This window comes from Nycticebus coucang, chromosome 2, assembly GCF_027406575.1.
Source record: "Nycticebus coucang isolate mNycCou1 chromosome 2, mNycCou1.pri, whole genome shotgun sequence".
NCBI classification, from domain to species: domain Eukaryota; kingdom Metazoa; phylum Chordata; class Mammalia; order Primates; family Lorisidae; genus Nycticebus; species Nycticebus coucang.
The window spans coordinates 118,003,086-118,024,425 of record NC_069781.1 but is presented as its reverse complement, the minus strand read 5'-3'; the positions used below and the strand labels follow the sequence as shown (position 1 = coordinate 118,024,425).

Sequence of the window (21,340 nt, the reverse complement as noted above, 5' to 3'; positions counted from 1 at the left end):
TTGTCCAGGAAGGGCCTGAGGTTCTCTTGACATCTATATTAGTGTCCTGGGGCTGCCATTAACAAATGACCATAAACTGGAGCCTTAAAACAACAGAAATCCATCTTTTCCTGGTTCCAGAGCCCAGAAGTCTGAAATCAAGGTGTAGAGAGGACCACGTTTTCTCCGGAGGTTCAGGGCAAGGTCCTTCCTGCCTCCCTCAGATCTGGTGGCTCTAAGCATCCTTGGCTTGTGGTTGCATTACTCTAGCCTCTGCCTCTTTCCTCTCTGTATCCGTTTCTTCTCTTATGAGGATACTAGCCATTGAACACCTTATTTAGGACACCTTATTCTAGTGTGACCTCATCTCAACCTGATGACATCTGCAAAGGCCTTTTCCCATATGAGACCTCATTCTGAGATTCTGGATAGATGTGAATTTCTGGGGGGGGACATGTTCACCCAGGACATCCCCAGTGATGAAACCCTCCCACAAGTCCTTCTGAATCACTGTGCCCAGCCTACTTAGCTGCCCACTTTGCAGCTAAGAAAATCAAGGTTCATGTAACAAGCATTTATTAAGCAACTACTGTGTGCTCAGTCAGATTTGAGACACTGGGAACAAAAGAGACAAAACTCCAGGCAAGTGTTTTTTTTGTTTGTTTGTTTTTGGTTTTGGTTTTGGTTTTTTTAATTTTTTTTCTCCCAGGCAAGTTTATAAGTCCATGGACTCGGATGATGGAAACAATCTTTGAGAGGCTGGAGATGCAGGTACCTGGGGCAGGGGTCAGACAGATAAGGCCTGGTGTGTGACTATGTGTATGTGTGCGCACATGCCTGTGTGTGTGTGCCCACCTGAACCCATGGGCCCAGCCAGCCAGGTCTACCTGTAGGCCCCATGCCCCTCAGGCAGCTGAAGGGGAAACAGGCCTCCCTGGCCACCATAAATCAGTGCAGGAATGCAGGCCAGCCAGTCTGGTGCTGGCCAGGGTGGGGCAGGGACAAACCCCTGGCAGCTGGTTGTCTGTCCACCCCAACCACCCAAGGCAGAGGTCCAGGCTCCAGGCTACCCTGGCCCCTTTCCAGAAACCCTCACTTAGTCGCCATTATATAGATAGGGAAACTGAGGCCTGGAGAGAGGACAGGTGGTTGAATGGTGACTGGGCCATCAACCCACCCTCCCCAGCACCCAGGAGTGTCCCTAGTGGCAGGAGCTGGGCGTTGGTTGTATTCTTTGGCCCTAATGTTGGATCATCCCAGCTGAACCTAATTGGTGGTTTCAAGGCCCCCCACTGTCTAGCTGGTGCATTCCCCAGAGCTTAATTCGGAAGCCTGGTATTTGTTTCTGCCCCTCCTCAGCAAATTGTCCCCCCTCCCCCATCTGACTCTGCTAGCTAATTATCTGTGCAGGCAGCCCCCACGCTGAATGCCTCTGCCCATTCACCCAAACCTGTGAGCTGGGCACGCCACAGGACGCCTAGAAAGAGGCCTTCTGGTGGCAACTGTGGCTCAGTGAGTAGGGCACCTGCCCCATATACCGGAGGTGGTGGGTTCAAAACCGGCCCCGGCCAAAAACAAAAAAAAGAGGCCTTCTGTTAATGTCATCCTGGGGAATTAAGGTCTCATTCCTCCCTAACCATTACCCCAGGAGACAGAGACTAAGACCCCCCAGGCCCAAGTCCTGATGGGAGTTGGTGGGAACAGCAGGCCCAGAGCCCATATGGACTCCTGGGCCAAGAGTCCCCCCTGGTGTCAGGCTCTGGTCTTGACACCTGCTACTGTGCTTCAGTTTTCTCATCTGCCAAATGGGGCCATTTCTTGGGAGCAAATGGGCTTGTGTGAGACTCTCAGGGCAGCTCTGGGAGCCACTGTGGCAATTATTTGCTTCATGAGCTCAGGAGGATGCTGCTGTGAGGGGGTGAAGTATAGCCCCTAGAAGAGACATGTTGATCCTGGTACCCATGCAGTGGGGAGCTTATCTAGAAATGTTAGTATAGCCATGTGCTATACTAACATTTTGCTTAAGGATGTGCTGCATGTTTAGATGTGTTTTTATTTGTTTTTTTTTTGGGGGGGGGTTGGTTTTTATTGAGATAAAGAGTTTCATTTTGTCTCCTTCAATAAAGCACTATGGCATCTTAGCTCACAGCAGCCTCAAACTCCTGGGCTCAAGTAATCTTCTTGCCTCAGCCTCTGGAGTGCAGAGCGCCTGCCACACTGCTCGGCTATTTTTAGACATGCGAGTCTTCTCTCTTGCTCAGGCTGGTCTCGAACTCATGAGCTTAGGCGATCCATCCGCCGTGGCCTCCCAGAGTGCTGTGATTACAGGCATGAGCCACTATGCCCGGCCTGTTTAGATGTATATATAGACATAAATATGTCTATAAACAGAACCTTCATGTTTTGGCTGTCCACCGTGTTGAGTATGGGAATGCAGCGTGTATCCTGCTGTCCCAGGCTGTGTGAGCACACTTTGTGATGTCATAACAAAATTGCCTGATGATATATTCCTCACAACACAGCCCTGTCATTAAATGATGCATGGCTGTAGTGAATTCAGGACTGAAACGGGACAAGGTAGCCTTTAATCATGTAGATTGGCGTCCTTAGAGAGACAGAGACACAGAGGAGCCAGCATGTGGAGACAGTCAAGAGGCTGGTTCAATGTAACTACAAGCCATGGATGTTTAGGGACCCCAGAGCTGAGAGAGGAGGCAGGAGGACCCTCCCTGGAACCCTGAGAAGGAGTACGGCTTGGCAGACCCTTGGATTTTGGACTTCTGGCCTTCAGGGCCATGGAAGGACAGTTGGCTATTGTTTTGAGCCACCCAGTTTGTGGTACTTTGTTGGGCTGCCCTAGGAGGCCTCTGTACATACCTTTCTGTCTTGGGTCTCTGGGGACATTCCAAGGGTAAGGAACATGCCTCCTTGGGGCCACAGAAGGCCTGTGGATCCTTGAGTGTAGCCTTTCCACTGAATCCAAATTTTTACAGAACAAATTCCTTTTTTTTTTTTTTTTTTGAGATAGTGCCTCAAACTGTCACCCTAGGTAGAGTGCTGTGACATCACAGCTTACAGCAACCTCCAACTCCTGGGCTTAAGCGAGTCTCCTGCCTCCGCCTCCCAAGTACCTGGGACTACAGGCACCCACCACAATGCCCGGCTTTTTTTTTTTTGGTCAGAGAGTCGTCGTTTGGCAGGCCCGGGCTGGATTCGAACCCACCAGCTCAGGTATATGTTTATGGCGCCTTAGCTGCTTGAACCATAGGTACTGAGCCAGAACAAATTCTTTTACATAGTAATAAAGGAATCTGTTCTGTGAAGTTTGGATTCCAGTGAAGGGCTGCACTTGGCGGGGCCTGGACCCCAGAACTCCTGTTCCTTTCCCTGCTAGCAGCCCCCTTCTCCTGGCCCCCCATTCAGTGGATAGGGGAACATAATTCCCATGCCTGAGCTCTGGTACCAATTAGCCTGTCCCCTTTCTGTCCCCACAGCTCTATGAACTTGACGGGGACCCCAAAAGGAAAGAATTCCTGGACGACCTATTCAGCTTCATGCAGAAGCGAGGTAAGGTCCCCCCTGCCCTATCGAGGGTTCACAAGAAATGGGGAGAGGCCCTTTTGGCCACTGGTGTGTTGGAGCAGCAGTAGGTTTCCCAGGGCTGGAGGTTTCCAAGGCTTCTGAGCTGGGAGGGGCTTCAGAAATGTCTCAGGGGCAGCAGATACCCTCTATAGGTGCTCAATTGGGGAGGCACAGCTGTGAGTCTGTGGGGTCCCTTGGGAATGTCTCAGGGCCTGGCCCAAAGCTGACAGTACAGCTTCCCTCCTGGACACCTGGGGTGCACTGAGAGGGTATCTGCTACCTGGACCCCCCCACACACACATACACACAGCAGGCCAGCCTCTCTCTTGGGGTAACAGGTCAGATCCCAGGTCGGGGCAGGGGGCGAATGGAATCTTTCTCTAGGCCTCAGATTTAAGGGTCAAGTCCTTGCCCCTCCTCTGCTGCCACCAGAGGCCTCAGTTTTCCCATCTGTAAGATGGACTGCACACAGTTCTTGCCATGTGGCAGTACCCCCAAAACTCAGCAGCAAACAGTCACCCTGAACCTGCCAAGGCAGGGCTGCTGGTTTATCATGCACATATTTTGAACACTAACAGTGTACCAGTCAAGCCATCCCCCAGATCTGTGCCAAGGTAGACCCTGGACAGAGCCCCGTTCCCCCTAAGGAAGTGTCCCATGACTGTGGCCAGAGGACCAGACTGAGGGCAGGTCTGGGCAGCAGCCAGGTGCGGAAACTGAGGTCCAGACACTGAAGTCTTAGGATGAGCCAGGCTCAGAAAAAAGCTTGGAGCTGATGGGACTGGGAGGGTGCCATAAGAGCCCCCTTCAGGTCTCCAAGTCTTCCTTAGCCACACAGGGTCCCAGGAGCACCTGCTCCAGCCCCTGGGCAATCTGGGGGTATGTACAGTTGCAGTCCTCCTTTTCAGGGAAGGAACCTGAGGCCTGCAGCAGGAGCGAGGCCTCCTAGTCTGCAGAGCCAGGAAGGGGTGGAGCAAAGGGTGACATCCCCCCATCCTCTTGCTGGGCCCTCTCAGGGGCCACCCAGCTGCGTGCTTTGTCCAAGCAACCTCTCCTTGGCTTCTGTAAACATAGGCCCCAGCCCTGCCATGGGAAGGGAGGGAGGTGAGGGGAGCCCCCCCTCTCCAGACACCCACTGCGCAGGGGCCTGAGTTAACCCCTCCCATGCTGGTCCCCACAGGAGCCTCATGTGTTATCCTCCAAGCCCAGCCCTGGCTGGGGCCTGTGGTTCCTTATGAGGCTGGAGAGATCTTCACCCACTTGCTTTATCAGCTTGTCCACACCTGTGCACCCTTTGATTCCACTGAGCTCCCAGGCCCAGAACCGACCTGTTTTGCTGGGTCCTCAGTGCCCAGCATGGGACCTGGTGTCCTGGGAGCACTTCAGGAGCCCCTGGGTGAGTGCAGGTAAGGATAGGGGCCCAGTTGCCTCAGTCCAGCCCCTGCCTCACAGGGCAGTGAAGATCTGTGTCCAGCCCTGCCCCTGCATTCTTGGAGGGCAGAAATTGACAAGCTCCTATACTTTCCTCAAAACCCAGCCTCAAGGACCCCTCTTCCCTGCTGCCTTCCTGAACTCTTCTCCTCTGTAATCAAGGACCACTGAGGCTGAGAATCTACCATATCTCCCTCCCACTTCACCCCGGACACCACCTTCTGGTTTACAAGTACCTTCTCTACTCCAGGAAGAGGGAAAGTAATTTTTTTTCCAGTGTCTCTAAGTAAAACCTTTGAACTAAATTTCTCTGAGGGCAGAGAACAAGGAAGGATCCTATTTGTGCCTCCTCTCCGCTGTGGCAGTGACTACCTGACTCTGCTGTTCCGGTGATGACCTCCTCATTCTTCCTTATCAGGGACACTGGGCCAGGCCCTCCATGGTGCTCTCAGCTCCTTTCATAAACATCCTTCTCCTAGGGCGGTGCCTCAGTGGGCCCCATATACTGAGGGTGGCAGGTTTGAGCCCGGCCCTGATCAAACTGCAACAAAAAATAGCTGGGTGTTGTGGCGGGCGCCTGTAGTCCCAGCTACTCAGGAGGCTGAGGCAGGAGAATCTCCTAAGCCCAGGAGTTGACACCACAGCACTCTATTGAGGGCGATAAAGTGAGACTGTGTCTCTAAAAAAAAAAAAAAAAAATTCTCCTCCTGCCAGCCACAGAGCAAGAGCCCAGACCAGGGAGGGTTTCCTTGTACTATTCCCAAAACAGAGGCCTATGTTGGTATCCTGGGTGGGGAAGGGAAGAAGGGTCTGGGCATTTTCAAGGCTGTTTGTATAGCTGAGACCTAGGGTGGCTTCTCTCTCTCTCTGGCTGAAATAATGGGATTTGGGATAGGGTGGAGCGTCTAAGGTCTGTATTCCTCCACTCTCCAGGTCTCCTCATTTCATTTGGAGTTTTCCAACCTAGGAAGGGCCTGGAAGTGACCCAGTATGGCAGGAGGTAGTTCTGGAATGTCAAGGGTTGGCGGTCCCAGAAGATAGGCCAGTGTCCCCTCATCTAAAATTGGAGCCTCAGTTTCACCATCTCGGAAGGAGCGAGTGGTCAGAAGCTCTGGCTTGGGATGAGGGCTCATCTGTTTTCACCATTGATTTTTGAGCACATACTGTATAGCAGGCTGGGTGCTAAGGACCCCTTATAAGGGGATGGGGGCCACAGACAGCTTCATAAGTACAAAATTTCACATCCAGGGAAGGGGTTTTAGTGTATGCTTGCCCTCCCTTGGGCCAAGAGGGCACCAGGCAGGACTGAGCTGGCATCTTAAGGCTGGAGGCTTCTCTACAAGGGGTCAGCGTATGAAAGGCTGGAGGGAGACAGGGCACTGAGGGAGGTATGCTACAGCAGGCTTCAGGGCGATGAAGTTGGAAGGATTTAAGTTAGCCTACCACCCTCCCCTTCCCGGGCTAGCCTCTGGGGCTAGTTCATTCCTCTCCCCTTCCCACGCTAACCCACCACCCTCTACTTCCTGGTATATCCCACCTCCTTTTATTCCCTAAACTAGAAATTGAGTTAACCAAGCCCTACCCAACCCCTACCCATGACTACAAAACCCCTGGGAACCTGGAGGAAACAGGCCTCTCTGGGAAGCATGTAGAGTTGTTTCGGCAGCTGTTGTGGTTGATGACATGCACAAGGAATAACAAAGGCCCAAGCATCCCCAGGTTGGCTCACAGCATTTCCCTCTTCTTTACAGACTGCCTCCCCATACTGTGAGATCTGCACAGCTTATTGATAGAGAAACTGAGGCAGAGCTTCCATCTTAGTGTTCTCTTGAGCAGCAGCAGTTCTCATCCTGGGAATGCTCCTTCCGGGGACACTAGTGATGTCTAGGGACATTTATGATGGTTGTCACAACAGAGGGATGCTCCTGTCATAGAGTGGGTGCAGTGCCTGAGATGGGCTCATGCCAGTGTCCATCCAGCTCCAGTGTCTACCGCGCTGACCACAAACTTGGTGTCAAACCCCAAATACACAGCAACAGTGTCCCAGCCTCACCCTCACACACACTCTCCCACAGGGACGCCTGTGAACCGTATCCCCATCATGGCCAAGCAGGTCCTTGACCTATTCATGCTGTATGTCCTGGTGACAGAGAAGGGAGGCCTTGTAGAGGTCATCAACAAGAAGCTGTGGCGTGAGATCACCAAGGGCCTCAACCTGCCCACATCCATCACCAGCGCTGCCTTCACCCTGCGCACCCAGTGAGTGGCTCTGCCGAGGTTGGGCGGAGGGTATTCTGAGCAGGGCCACTAGCCAGTGCAAAGGGCCTGTGGTAGGAGGACCAAGGAGGCTGGAAGTGGGCAGCTGGGGTGGCCACAGAGGGTACCTGGCCATACCATGAGCCTGAGGCCCCAGAACACTGGGCAGGGGTGTGAGGACCATCAGACACTGAGATTACTTGGTCTGGTATTGAAGGGTCAGCCTAAGTAGTCATGAGGAATAGCATTAATACAGAGATAACGGTGTGGGCAGAAGCCCAGCAGTTCTGGGAGCTACTGAGCAAGTCCGGGGCAGGACCAGGGATGGTGGTGCCATAGTGGGAGTTTTACTTTATTCAGAGGGCCATGGAGAGCCACAGGGGCAGCCCAGGTGCCATCCTGTCCCCTCACCTCTGCCCACAGATACATGAAGTACCTGTACCCCTACGAGTGTGAGAAGCGGGGTCTCAGCAACCCCAATGAGCTCCAGGCAGCCATAGACAGCAACCGGCGGGAGGGCCGGCGTCAGAGCTTCGGGGGCTCCCTGTTTGCTTACTCACCGGGTGGGGCACATGGCATGCTCTCCTCGCCCAAGCTGCCTGTGTCCTCCCTGGGCCTGGCTGCCAGCACCAACGGCAGCTCTATCACCCCAGCCTCTAAGATCAAGAAAGGTAAGGGGCTGTGTGGGGCCTGGGGCTTGATCCCAACTCAGCGACAGCCTGACTACATGACTTTGTATAAGATATATTTCCCCTTTCTGGGTAACCAGAATGATACAGCTCAAGGTTGGCTTATAAGACAGCTTCTAATCTACCAGTGCTCTGCTCATAGTGGACATTACGAATAGACTACCATTTCCCCATCTCATGCAGGTGGTGGGCAGACATTGCTAATCTGGTCAATCTATATATCCATTCTGTACCAAGACAGACATTACAAATCAAGGACTATTTCCCAGTCCTGTGGTCATGGCAGATATTACTAATTGATCATTATTTTTCCTGTTCACCTGAGCCAGACATCATTAATAGAGCACTCTGCCTGCTAATCAATTATTGTAGCATCATGGCAAACATTACTAATTGGTCCCAGTGGTCTTTTTCCCTTTGAGCTTTAGACTCAACACAGGCCCTGCAGACACACAAAAATACAACACAGACCAAGTGCAGTGGCTCACACCTATAATCCTAGCACTCTGGGAGGCCAAGGCCAGAGCTCAACAGTTCAAGACCAGCCTGAGCAAGAGCAAGAGCAAGACCCTGTCTCTACCAAAAATAGAAAAACTAGCGGGGCGTAATGGCAGGCCACCCAGCTACTTGGGAGGCTGAGGCAAAAGGATCACTTGAGCCTGAGAGTTTGAGGCTGCTATGAGCTATTGTGATGCCACAGCACTCAGGACAACGGAGTAAGACTTTTTTTTTTTTTTGAGACAGAGTCTTACTATGTTGCCCTGGGTAGAGTGCTGTGGCCTTACAGCTCACAGCAACCTCAAACTCTTGGGCTTAAGCTACTGCCTCAGCCTCCCATGTAGTTGGGACTACAGGCACCTGCCACAACTCCCAGCTATTTTTCTGTTCAGTTGTCATTGTTACTTAGCTGGCCTGGGCTGGGTTCGAACCCACCAGCCTCAGTGTATGTGGCTGGCGCTATAACCACTGTGCTACGGGAGCCAAGCCAGAGTAAGATTCTTTTAAAAATTAAAAAAAAAAAAAAAAAATACAAAATAGATCAGTCAGATTTGCCCTGAGCCATTCCTGAAGCTATTACTAAGTGCCCCTATGTAGGTCACTGCCCCTTTCTAAGCCTGGATTTACTTACCTGTAAAATGAGGGAAATCCCCTTTTCTGTACAGGTGCTGGGGAGCATTGGGTGTATGAAGTGCCCAGCGTGCAGCAGCCTGAGGTTTCTAGATATCTGCAGATACACTTCCATGCAGACATCTCTAGTCAATCACAGTTTTCACTCCCATCGAGCCTCAGAATTTTTCCTAACACAGAAGCACCAACAGCACATTGCAGTGTGGCCTCTGTTTGCCTGAGTCCCCATTTCTCATCTGCCATATGGGCTGGCTGGCAGATCTCCATTTACTACCATTGACCTGAGGATCCAATGTGATCCCTCCAGTTACCTGAAACCTAAGGATTGGTTTCACTGTCACTAGTTCATTTGGTCCTTGGTAGGCCTTAGCTTACCCCCTCCCAGCCTTGAGAAGTCCCGCAATACCCATTAGTGGTTATTAAGCATCACACTGTATTCAAGGCCCCATGCTGGAATAGGGGAGACAGTGCTGAACAAGAGAGAGGAGGTGGTAACCCGGTGGTGCTCGTGTGATGGTGCCAGTGACTTCAGTGTTGTTGCGGGGTTAGGTCCACAAAGTTGAGAAGGCAGGTCAAGGGATGCGGAGGGACATGTGGCTCCTGAGGGGATGGCATTTGAGCTGAAACCTGAGAGCTCTAAAAATTCAAAAGCTTTGGGGGCAGAAGCCACAGCAATTGCAAACGTCTGGAATGGGGAGCTCAGCAAGTAGAGATAGCACCAAGCATAGCCATGGGAGGAAGAATGCAGTGGGAAGATGCAGCAAGTCACAATGGGTCCAGTGAGGGGGACCCACAGGAACATTCATTTCAGCTGCATAAGAGGGGGTTGGTAGGAATGGTTTTGCAGTTGGGCTACCCAGGTTTGAATTTCAGCTCTGTGTCCTTGAGAAAGCTATCCATCCTGTCTGAGCCTTTGTTTCCTCATCTGTAAAATGGGGATAATTGTGTGTAGGTAGACGTGGGATTTGAAGGGTCCACTGAAATGATTCGTATTGAATGCTTAGATGAGACGTGGTGAGCTCTTGTTGTAGTTAGTATTATAGGCTCGGCGCCTATAGCTCAAGTGGCTAAAGCACCAGCCACATACACCAGAGCTGGCAGGTTCAAATCCAGCCAAGACCTGCCAAAACAATGACAAATACAACCAAAAAAATAGCCGGGCGTGTGGTGGGCACCTGTAGTCCCAGCTACTTGAGAGGCTGAGGCAAGAGAATTGCTTAAGCCTAGGAGTTGGAGATTGCTGTGAGCTGTAATGCCACGGCACTCTACCCAGGGCAACAGCTTGAGGCTCTGTCTCAAACAAAAAGAAGAAGAAATTAGTATTATATATGACTATAATAGTCTCTTTCTGTAATACCAGTGCCAGACACTACCATAATGCTATTATAAACGCTACCATATGCTATTATGACTAGTATAGTTTATATTACCCATATGGCCAACATGACCTTGAATTCTATTAGAAGGGACTTTATAAGTCCTTAGATCCCAAAACCTGTCCACCCTGGACAGGATAGGAACACCTTATTAGCAGGGATATTCAAGACAGTTGAATTCAACGCTCCTGCCTTGTCTTGAAGGTAGGATCCAGTCCCTCCTGGCCATCAATTCCTCTTTTCTCCTGTCTAGAGGAGGATTCAGCCATCCCCATCACGGTCCCTGGCCGCCTGCCTGTGTCCCTCGCAGGCCACCCTGTGGTTGCAGCCCAGGCAGCAGCAGTGCAAGCAGCAGCTGCCCAAGCAGCTGTGGCAGCACAGGCAGCTGCTCTGGAGCAGCTTCGGGAGAAGCTGGAGTCTGGGGAGCCTCCTGAGAAGAAGATGGCCCTGGTAACTGACGAGCAGCAACGGCTCATGCAGCGAGCTCTGCAGCAGAACTTCCTGGCTATGACAGCCCAGCTGCCAATGAGCATACGGATCAACAGCCAAGGTACCAACCCAGTGCTGGACTCTGCGTGTGTAGCAAAATAGAGTCTTAAAGCTAACATGTGTAAAGAGTGCCTACAAATCAATAAGAAAAAAAATTGTAGAAAAAAGGTGCAGGTGTGACTATAAAGTTCATATGAAAAGGTGTTCAACTCCCTCTAATTAGGGATCTACAAATTAAGAAGAAATTGTCAGCTCTGCACCTGTAGCTCAGTGGCTAGGGAACAAGCCACATACACTGGGGTTGGTGGGTTCAAACCCGGCCCGGGGCCTGCCAAACAACAATGACAACTACAAAAAAAAAAAAAAATAGCTGGGTGTTGTTGTGGGCACCTGTAGTCCCAGCTACTTGGGAGGCTGAGGCAAGAGGATTGCTTAAGCCCAAGAGTTTGAGGTAGATACCACGGGTGACATAGTGAGACTCTGTCACAAAAAAAAAAAAGAAAAGAAACTGTCATCCAACCAGAGCTAGGTAGTATCAAGTATTGACCAAGATGTAGGGAAACCAGCTCCCTTGGTGCTGTTGGTGGAAGGGTAAATAGGTGACAATTTGGCAGTTTTCCCCCCTGGGAATAGTGGGTGGGAAAACAAAGTCTGGCTCTGTTTCCCAGGCTGAAGTACACTGGCATCATCATAGCTCACTGCACCCACCAACACCTAGACTCAAGCAGTCCTCCTGCCTCAGCCTCCCAAGTATCTGGGACTACATTAGGCATCACCACTCCTGGCTAATTTTTCTATATTTTTGTAGTGATAGGCAATGGCTATGTTGCCCAGACTGGTCTCAAGCAATTCTCCTGCCCCAGCCTCCCAGAGTTCTTGGAGTACAGGTGTGAGCCACTGCATCTGGCCAGCAATTTCTTTTAAAATACAAAATCTGTTTTCCCTGTGGCCTGTTGATTCTGTTTAGTATCTATAGCAGAGAACATTAGTACACAAGGAAACACATATTTATAAGGATGTTCATTGCGCTCATTTGTATAATGTCATTTGTAGTAGTGAACCCTTGAATCAACGTGGAGTGTCCATCAGGAAGGAATGAATAAATCAAGTCACAATTTTAAAAGAATGAGATGATTTGGATGTGCTGATATCTAAGTCATAAACCATAAAAAAAAGCAAAGATATGTTGCTTTTTTTTTTTTTTTTTTTTTGAGACAGAGTTTCACTTTGTCACCCTCCAAAGAGTGCCATGGCGTCACAGCTCACAGCAACCTCCAGCTTTTGGACTTAAGCGATTCTCTTGCCTCAGCCTCCCAAGTAGCTGGGACTTCAGGCTCCCGCTACAACACCCGGCTATTTTTTGTTGCAGTTTGGCCAAGGCTGATTTGAACCCGCCACCCTCAGTATATGGGGCCGGCACCCTACTCACTGAGCCACAGGCGCCGCCCAAGATATGCTTTTTTTTTGTGAGACAGAGCCTCAAGCTGTCACCCTGGGTAGAGTACTGTGACATCACAGCTCACAGTAACCTCAAACTCCTAGGCTCAAGCGATTCTCCTGCCTCCGCCTCCCAGGTAGCTGAGACCACAGATGCCCACCACAACACCCGGCTATTTTTTGGTTGCAGCCGTCATTGTTGTTTGGCGGGCTGGATTCAAACCCGCCAGCTCAGGTGTATGTGTGCTGGCGCCTTAGCTGCTTGAGCCACAGGTGCCAAGCCTATGTTTGTTTGTTTGTTTTTTTTGAGGGGGGAACAGAGTCCACTCTGAGTGGAGTGCTGTGGCATCATAGCTCACAGCAACCTCAAACTCTTGGGCTCAAACGATCCCCTTGCCTCAGCCTCTCGAGTAGCTGGGACTACAGGTGCCTGCCACAATGTCTAGCTAGTTTTTTCTATTTTTAGTAGAGATAGGGTCTGATTGTTGTTTTCAGGCTGGTCTTGAAGTCCTGAGCTCAAGCGATCCTCCCTCCTCAGCTTCCCAGAGTGTTAGAATTACAGGCGTGATTCGCTGCACCCAACCTTAAATATACACTCTTTTCAACACATATGTTTTGAGTACCTGCTGTGTGCACTGGTGATAGAGCATGACTGTGAAAATATAGTTCTCACCTTTGCGAAGCTAGTCTGGTAGGTGAAGCACACAAAAAAGATCAGTTCCTAGGGCTCAGCGCCTGTAGCTAAAGTGGCTAAGGTGCCAGCCATATACACCAGAGCTGGTGGGTTCGAATCCAGCCCAGGCCAGCCAAACAACAATGACAACTACAACCAAAAAGTAGCCGGGCGTTGTGGTGGGTGCTCGGGAGGCTGAGGCAAGAGAATCACTTAAGCCAGGAGTTGGAGGTTGCTGTGAGCTGTGATGCTACAGCACTCAACCCAGGGTGACATCTTGAGGCTCTGTATCAAAAAACAAACAAAAAAGCAAAAACAGTTCCTAGAGCAGCACCTGTGGCTCAAAGGAGTAGGGCACCAGCCCCATATGCCAGAGCCAAATAAGATCCTAGATCTATTTATGATTGTAAATGGTGGTTTTTCTTCTCCCCACAGCCTCCGAGAGTCGCCAGGACTTAGCTGTGAACTTGACTGGCACCAACGGCAGCAACAGTATTAGCATGTCTGTTGAAATTAATGGCATCATGTACACAGGTAGGATGGCCCTGGTCCCACTCAGCACTGTGCTCTGCACATAATAACTAGTCAACAAATACAGATTCATTGTTATGCAGAATTTTCCAAATTTCCTTCTTTTTTTTTTTTTTTTGCAGTTTTTGGCCAGGGCTGGGTTTGAACCCACCACCTCCAGCATATGGGACCAATGCCCTACTCTGTAGAGCCACAGGGGCTGCCCCAAATTTCCTTCTTAAAAAATGTAGTGTTAGACTCATGGTTCATAGATGCCACTAGGTCGTGCTGTCAGCACAGAGAGCAGTCTGGTTGCTGTGTGTACAGAGGACAAAGCAAATGGAGGAGTGACTAATGGGAGGTCATTTTTGTCCTAGGGGGTCCATAGATGGGCTTTTGGGAGGTCAGTGTACTCCTGAAATACAGGCAAAATGTGCCTACTTTCATATTGAATCTTACAGGGGCAAGAGCCAGCCATGTACGTAGCCAGCATGGCCCCACATCACCAGCAAAGAACCACTGAGCATTGGGGGGTCTCTGTACCAGAGCTGTGTGCAGGGCGGCACCTGTGGCTCAGTGAGTAGGGCGCCAGCCCCATATGCCAAGGGTGGTGGGTTCAAACCCAACCCCGGCCAAACTGCAACAAAAAAATAGCCGGGTGTTGTGGCAGGCGCCTGTAGTCCCAGCTGCTTGGGAGGGTGAGGCAAGAGAATCGCGTAAGCCCAGGAGTTAGAGGTTGCTGTGAGCCGTGTGACGCCAGGGCATTCTACCAAAGGTGGTAAAGTGAGACTCTGTCTCTACAAAAAAAAAAAAAAAGAGCTGTGTGCATGTGTGTGCATGTGCTCAGTGTTGCAAATATACATACATGTACACATAGGTGTATATGATATATGAGCACCCACAGTTGAAAAGTTTATAAATTGGGAGCACCGTGTTGGTCTCTCTTATCTGCCTCATCATGTTTTTTAAACTACACGACATGTCTCTTCTGTCCTTCTGTCCATTAGGAGTGTTGTTTGCTCAGCCACCAGCCACCATGCCATCCTCGGCTTCCAACAAAGGCAGCGGTGGAGGTGGCAGTGGTGGCGGTTGCAGCAGCAGTGCTGGTGGCGGCGGGAGCAGCGGGAGCAACACAGGCAGCCGGGGAGGAAACAGCGGGACCAGCAGCAGTGCGGGAAGCCAGGCTGGGCCAGGAGGGTCGTCTGCAACCCCCATATCTTCTACCTCAAATAACTCTACATTGCCTTAACCGCCTCACTCCCCACCTGCCACCCCCTAGGAGCCCGCCAGACTGGGATCAAGGGGATCAAGTGGGCCAGGCAGGGGACAGGATGGCGGAAGATACATACGGGTGGGGAGGGAAGATATCCACAGAGGAGCCACAGCTGACGCCAAAAAGAAAAGAAAAAAAAATACATATATATATACATATATATATACACACATATATATATAAAGGAAATTTAATAAAACAGGGGAAAACCAAGGAACACTTGAATTTCTCAGGTTTTGGACATTCAGAGAGATGAATTGTGAGGACAGCAAAGGAAATTAAAACACAGAAAGAGGCAGGTATTTCCTAGGGTTTTCCTGAGGTCCTGGTGAACTGAAGGCTCTGGTGTCTACTTAGGACCAGCTGCAATGTCAGGCCAATCCTGTTTACCTCATACACCCCTGTACTGTGTGTTTTCATTTTTGTCTGGTTTTCTTTTTTTCTTTTTATTTTTTTTTTATTCCTCACACACTCACCACTCCAAGCTCTTTGTGTTGAATGAAACCCCTGAACTGAGATCACTGAATTTATTTTTTTTTCTTGTTGCTTTGGGAACTTTTTCTTTTTAAAGTAATAGTGACATTCAGACTCTATGGGGACTTTTTAATAAGTTTCAGGGGTTTTGTTTTGTAAATATTCTATTTTATTCTTAGGGGAGGGAATCGAACCTTAGGAAAAGGTTATCTATATATCTGTATACATGTGTTCATTCAGGGAAACCTAACTTAAAAAAGCAAAAACAAGACAAAAAAGTGATAACCTTTTTATTTTTCCCATGACTGATTTGGGTTCCTTTGTTCCTGGGTTCCCTGGGGTGCATTGGACAGCGCCCAGGACGCTGGATCCCTGGGGCTGGAGCCATGGATGTGATGAACTCAGGTGCTGTGGGCCAGGCAGGCAGGGTGGGAGGTACATGCGTGGGGTCTGTGAGGGGCTGGGGGGATGGTGGGGTGATGTTGATTGCTGACTGTGATATTCCATGATGCTTTTCCTTGTGCTGTGCTCTATGCAGGGTCAGGCACTGGAGTCAGGGACCTGGAAGTCTTAACTAGAAAGTGCTGGAAACAGGGCCGGGAGTGTGGGAAGAGGCATCTCTCATCACAGCCCCCAGGTTCCTGTCTCAGGGATGAATATATGGGTGTCTTGGGATTCTTCTCTTGCCTGGAAGGGCTGCTTTGGGGGAGTGTCAATATTGGGGAGTGGGGGTGAAGCTGGGTATAGCTCAGGGTGGGGATTTAAAGGCCATGTCAGCCTAAACTCCCCCACCCCCAAACATTCTTAGCTCCTTTTGTCTCTCCCCTCCCCTTTGTTGCAGGGCTAGAGCTCTCCAAATTCCTCACGGTGACAAGACCTGCCCTCACCCTATTTGTTGGGACTCCCCCAGGTTAGCAGAAAGTGGAGTTCAGGATGCTGAGCTGGGTTTACTGTCTGAAACTCCAGAGACCTGCTCTATGTTGGGCGAGGCTGTTGCATCCTACAGAGCAGCACCTGGTTTTTCACTTCTCTTGGGGTGGAGGAGGATTAACTCAGCTGTTCCCAGGATAATCCTGAAGTCCCTAATTGGTCCCAGGGAGCCTAACAAGGCCTCCTCAGCTCCCCCACACCCCCACACCCCAGCCAGTTGCCTTGAAGATGGGGGTGAGGGGGCAGTGGGTGGGATCCTGAAACCACAGAGTCTAAATTTGCATTCCTATCTGGCAGTAGTGTGTCTTTGAGGAAGGAACCCCTCTTTCTTTTCAGGTCTCAGGGTCACTGTCACACACTCCCTTTCCAGGAGGGGAGGTGAGCATCCCAGGGGTTTCCTCTTGGTTTTTTCTTCTGAAACGTTCTCTCTGTCCCATCTCCGGGACAGGGGCCTTGGCGGCACAATTGTCCTGGGGAGGTAGGGATCTTTTTGTCCTATGACATCTTGCCTGACTGTGAGAACCATTTGGATGCATCCAGATTTGGCCCCCATGTCAGCCCTTCTCCCCTGCAAAGTTGGACACCTCTCAGGGCTCTCAAGTCACATCAGGGCCCCTGTGCCAGGGGAAATGCCTGCTGCACATTTCTTTCTACCTCAGGTCTCACTTAATGATGCCAAAACCTGCACCCCTTGGGTGCCTCATCTCCCTCCCATGTGATCCTCTGTCTGAGTGGGCACTTGGCCTAAGAGGCCAGGCTGGGCAGGGCCACAGGGTTGGAGCATCTCTCTCAGACAGCATGTGCTGTGGTGTATGTAGGTCCCTCAGGGATCCAGCCTCCTGGCAGCAGGTAGATGGGGCTCTAACTCAGGGGACTAGGGCTGCTGTTGCATTTAGCGATAATAGGGGCAGGTAGGCACAGGGGCTTATGTCCTGTCAGCTTAGCTGACTCTAGCAGAAGTAGGTGGGCAGCAGTGGCCATGCTGGCCTTGGAATTGTGACGGGTCCTCACTGTGGTTTCTAGTGCTCCCATTCAACTCCCTGCCACATCTGTCTCCCAGGTCAGCTTTTTGGGGTGCACTTGGGCACCCCATTATGGAAACTGGGCTGAGGAAGGTGACATGTTTCAGCTCCAAGGAGCCTGGATGTATGCAGCTGGTTTGGGGGTGAGGCCGCTTAACTGTGTGGCAGGTGGGAACCGTGCACACTCAGGGCTAAGAGGAGCTAATGGCCCCCAGTCTGGAGATTTTTGTGGATAGGCTACTTCCAGGCTTCCTCAGGACCTTTGGGCTGGCCACAGGGCTACCTGGCTGTCTGCTGTCAGGACAGGTGGGAGGGTGGGGATCAGGACATTGGGGGTGGTTGGGTTAATTTTTTAATAATTGTGCATTTGTACAGTCACTTTTTTCTTTTACCATTTTTGCCCACTTTGTTCCTTTTCTCCCCCCTAATTTTGCTTTTGAATTTTTTCCCCCTTAGCAAACATAAATTCAGTCTTTCATTCTTGACATGTGAAATTTCAGTTTCTCTGGCGTGGGGACCACGCCTGATCTCAGGTAAAAAAGGGAAAAAAAAAAAAACTTAAAAAAAATAAAAAGGTATAAACTACTCTCTACCTCTGGCTGGGCTCAGCCTGTCACGCCCTGGCTGTGGCTGGGTGGCCTGTAATAATTTCAGATTCTGGAGAACATTCAGGTATTTGGGGGGGGAGGGGGCAAAATGACTAAAAACAAAGTGTGATTTTGAAATTTAAAAGAACACTGAAAGTTTACATTTTATAATAACATTATTATGCAGATTGTATTTAAACTTCAGAAATATTTAAAACAATTGTAACCCTGTAAAGCTGATGAGATATTAAAACAAGACAAAACTCTTCTTTTAACAGAGAACACTGTCTTCTGTTATGGTTTATTTGCCAGATTCTCCATCCAGGTCCTTTTCTGCTCCTGTTGTGTCTTTGGGTCTGGTTCCAGATGGTAAAAGGCAGCAGCTAAAGCAGGGTCCATCAAGGACTGTCCCCTCAAGGGACCCTAGGTGATATCTGAGGATATCTATGGTTGTCACCACTGGGATACTTCTGGCATGGAGTGAATGGAGGCAGGGATACTGCTCAGCACCTGCAGGGCCCAGGATGGCCCCATCAGAGAGTGATCGAGTCTGTGTAGACTGAGAGACCCTGGACTGTCATGGTTGATGGGGACTCCTGATCTGGGCATCTCCCTCTGGATGTTGCTTTCCTTTAAGTGGAAATATATGTCTGTTAGTGCCTCCCTGGGAGCCTAAGGTCCCTACTAGCCACCAAGCCTGGCCCTCCACCTTCTAGGCAGGTCTGTCTTCACAGAGTCTGATGCTGGCCACTGCTGGGATTATCTGACTGAAGCCCCCAAGGCAAGTGCCGTGGTTCTACTCAGGACATTTGTACACCTGTTCTCACTGCTGGATGGACTTCCCTCTCTTCTTTGCTATGATAGGCTTGTTTCCACACCCTATAACTGAGACATGCATAATCCCCACCTGTCCAGGTCTGGACACTGCAGGATGTCATCGTCCTTCTCTGGGTGAGACGTGTGTAGTTCCTCAACCCACACCCTCAAGCAGCAGCCTAGGTAGACTCTGCTGCTCCCCAGATCTCCAGCATGGTTTGCTTTAATTTGCCTCCATGGCCTTCTGCTATGTTGGTAGCATCTTCATTTTTTACCTTTCCACACAGTGTGGCCCCCAGTTAGCAAGACCGGATAGAATTTAGCCCATTGGTGGCCAGTCTGTAAGCCTTGGACTATCCCTTGGTCTCAGCCTTCAAACCCAAAAGACAGTGGTATGGCAAGGTTTTGTCAAGAAGAGCTTTACTGGGGTGTTCAAATGACTCACTGAAGGTCATTTGTGGCCAGCAGGTGGGCAGGTCCAGACTCAGCCACCCAACTCCCCTGACCACCGACTCTGGTCATGGCTGGCCTAGGCCGGTCCCTCCCCGGAGCTGTGTGAAGAGTGAGAGAAAAACAACTCTCTCCCTGCCTGTCTCAGCTGGTTGGTTCCTGAAACCCATTTTAAAAATGACCTTTGAAAGGGAAAAGGGGCATTTTCCACTCCTACCAGAAAGAGGTCTGCTACACCTTGATGTGGGAGGATAGAGGTTACCCCACCTGCCCCCCAGGGAAATACGGGAAGACCAATGATTAAAAAAAAAAAGAAAGGGCCCCTTTCCAACAAACTGGACAGTCAGGTCCAACAAACTGGACTTCATTCCTCAGCAGAAGAGCCTGGGAGAAGCATGGACTCAGGAAGGGTCCCCCAGCTTCTCAGAACCCAACCACACCTCTCTGCCTTCCCCAGCCCCACTGGCTTCTCAGTTAAAAGGCCCCGAAGCTCCCAGGAGGTGAAACTCAAAACCACATCTTTGAGCAGAAGGGAGGTGGCATGGCTAGAAGTACACCTCAAAAAGAGGGTTTTCACTTGTGCCATCTGGCCACCATCAGAGCAGATGATGGGGCTGCCCATAGAAGGCTGTGATGGTCTGCATCCTGGGCAGGTGGGGGAAGAGGTGAGATGGTCTGGTTTGGTTTATCCATGTGTGCCCCGTGCCTGCAAACAGGAGGTGCTCCTTAAATAGGTAGGAACTGAAGACAGGTTATGTGTATGCCTCTGTGCCTCAGTTTCCCCGTTCCATTCCCCTTCCCCAACCCCTTCACACCCTCCCAGCCACCCAGCTGGCGAGGTCTGGCAGCGGGGTGGTCTGGAGATGCCCCCAAAGTGGTTTTTATCCCTTGCTCTGACACAACTGGTCTGTCCTCATTCCAGGAATCAGGCTGGGGGTGGGGTGACCTCTGACCTCATACTGAAGCCTGCCCTGGTAGTACCTACTGTGAGATGGGGTGGAGGGAGGAGCCAGGGTAGTCGCAGAGGGCCCAGACTGCAATTCTGCCCCGCCTGCCCATCCCACCCAGCATCCACTGTTAATGTACCACCACTGTCACAGCCCATAGTTGATTCCCGTTAGCCCACATCTGCTGGGTCTGCCCCAGGGTCCCAGAATCCAGGAATCTAAAAGCTCCCAGGCCGAATTTCCCCAGATGTGGATACTGACCCAGGGCACCAATCCTACCATTCCTCACAGTATCCTCAAAGGAGCCCACCAAGGGGAACCCAGCATCTGAAAGTTGCTAGTGGGGAAACTGAGACCCAGGGCTGCACAGTGACCGCCCTGCCCAGCTCAAAGTGGTGAAATCAGATAGGCATTGTGGCTCACGCCTGTAAACCTAGCACTTTGGGAGGCCAAGGTAAGAGGATCGCTTGAGCTCAGGAATTCAAGATCACTTGGGCAACATAGCAAAAACCTGTCTCTACAAAAAACAATTTTAAAAAGTTAGCCAGGGTCGGGGGCAGCGCCTGTGGCTCAAAGAAGTACAGCGCCAACCCCATATCCTGGAGGTGGCGGGTTCAAGCCTAGCCCCAGCCAAAAACTGAAAAAAAAAAGTTAGCCAGGGCAGCGCCTGAGTAGGGTGCTGGCCCCATATACCACGGCAGGTTCGAACCGGCCCTGGCAAAGCTGCAACAACAAAAAAAATAGCCAGGCATTGTGGCGGATGCCTGTAGTCCCAGCCACTTTGGATGTTGAGGCAAGAGAATCACCTAAGCCCAAGAGTGGAAGTTGCTGTGAGCTGTGATGCCACAGCACTCTATGGAAGGCGACAAAATGAGACTCTGTCTCTCTAAAAAAAAATTAGCCAGACGTTATGTTATGAGGCTATAGTCCCAGCTGCTGAGAAGCTGAGGTTCCAGCCCAAGAGTTGGAGAGTTGGAGGATGCCTGGGCCACATTTCATCTCTTAAAGAAAAAAAAAAAGTGGTGAAATCAGCCCTATGTCCCTGAGTTAGCATTGTAAGGTGTAAATTAGCATTCAAGGTGAGTTCTCTTTCTTTCTTTATTATTATTATTGTTTTGTTTTGTTTTATTTTGGAGACAGAGTTTCACTTTGTTGCCCTTGGTAAAAGTGTCATAGCTCACAGCAACCTCAACTCCTGGGCTCAAGAGATTCTCTTGCTTCACCCTCCCAAGTAGCTGGGACTACAGGTGCCAGCCACAACACCCAGCTATTTTTATTTATTCTTTTTGAG

At 50.5% G+C, this 21,340-nt stretch overlaps 1 protein-coding gene across 6 annotated transcripts in view; it reads left to right on the top strand.

Moving 5' to 3' along the window:
• ARID3A (AT-rich interaction domain 3A) overlaps positions 1-17,939 on the top strand; it is a 44,172-nt gene extending 26,233 nt beyond the window's left edge. For 5 of the 6 annotated variants that reach the window (XM_053581527.1, XM_053581531.1, XM_053581532.1 and 2 more), the window contains exons 4-9: positions 3,474-3,546; positions 7,068-7,251; positions 7,672-7,919; positions 10,695-10,991; positions 13,476-13,574; positions 14,558-17,939. In XM_053581527.1, coding sequence (XP_053437502.1) covers positions 3,474-3,546; positions 7,068-7,251; positions 7,672-7,919; positions 10,695-10,991; positions 13,476-13,574; positions 14,558-14,799 — 1,143 coding nt within the window. In that variant the 3' untranslated portion in view covers positions 14,800-17,939. The remainder of the gene's footprint in view (positions 1-3,473; positions 3,547-7,067; positions 7,252-7,671; positions 7,920-10,694; positions 10,992-13,475; positions 13,575-14,557) is intronic. The other variant, XM_053581545.1, reaches the window with a different exon arrangement.
• The last annotated feature ends 3,401 nt before the right edge of the window (positions 17,940-21,340 follow it).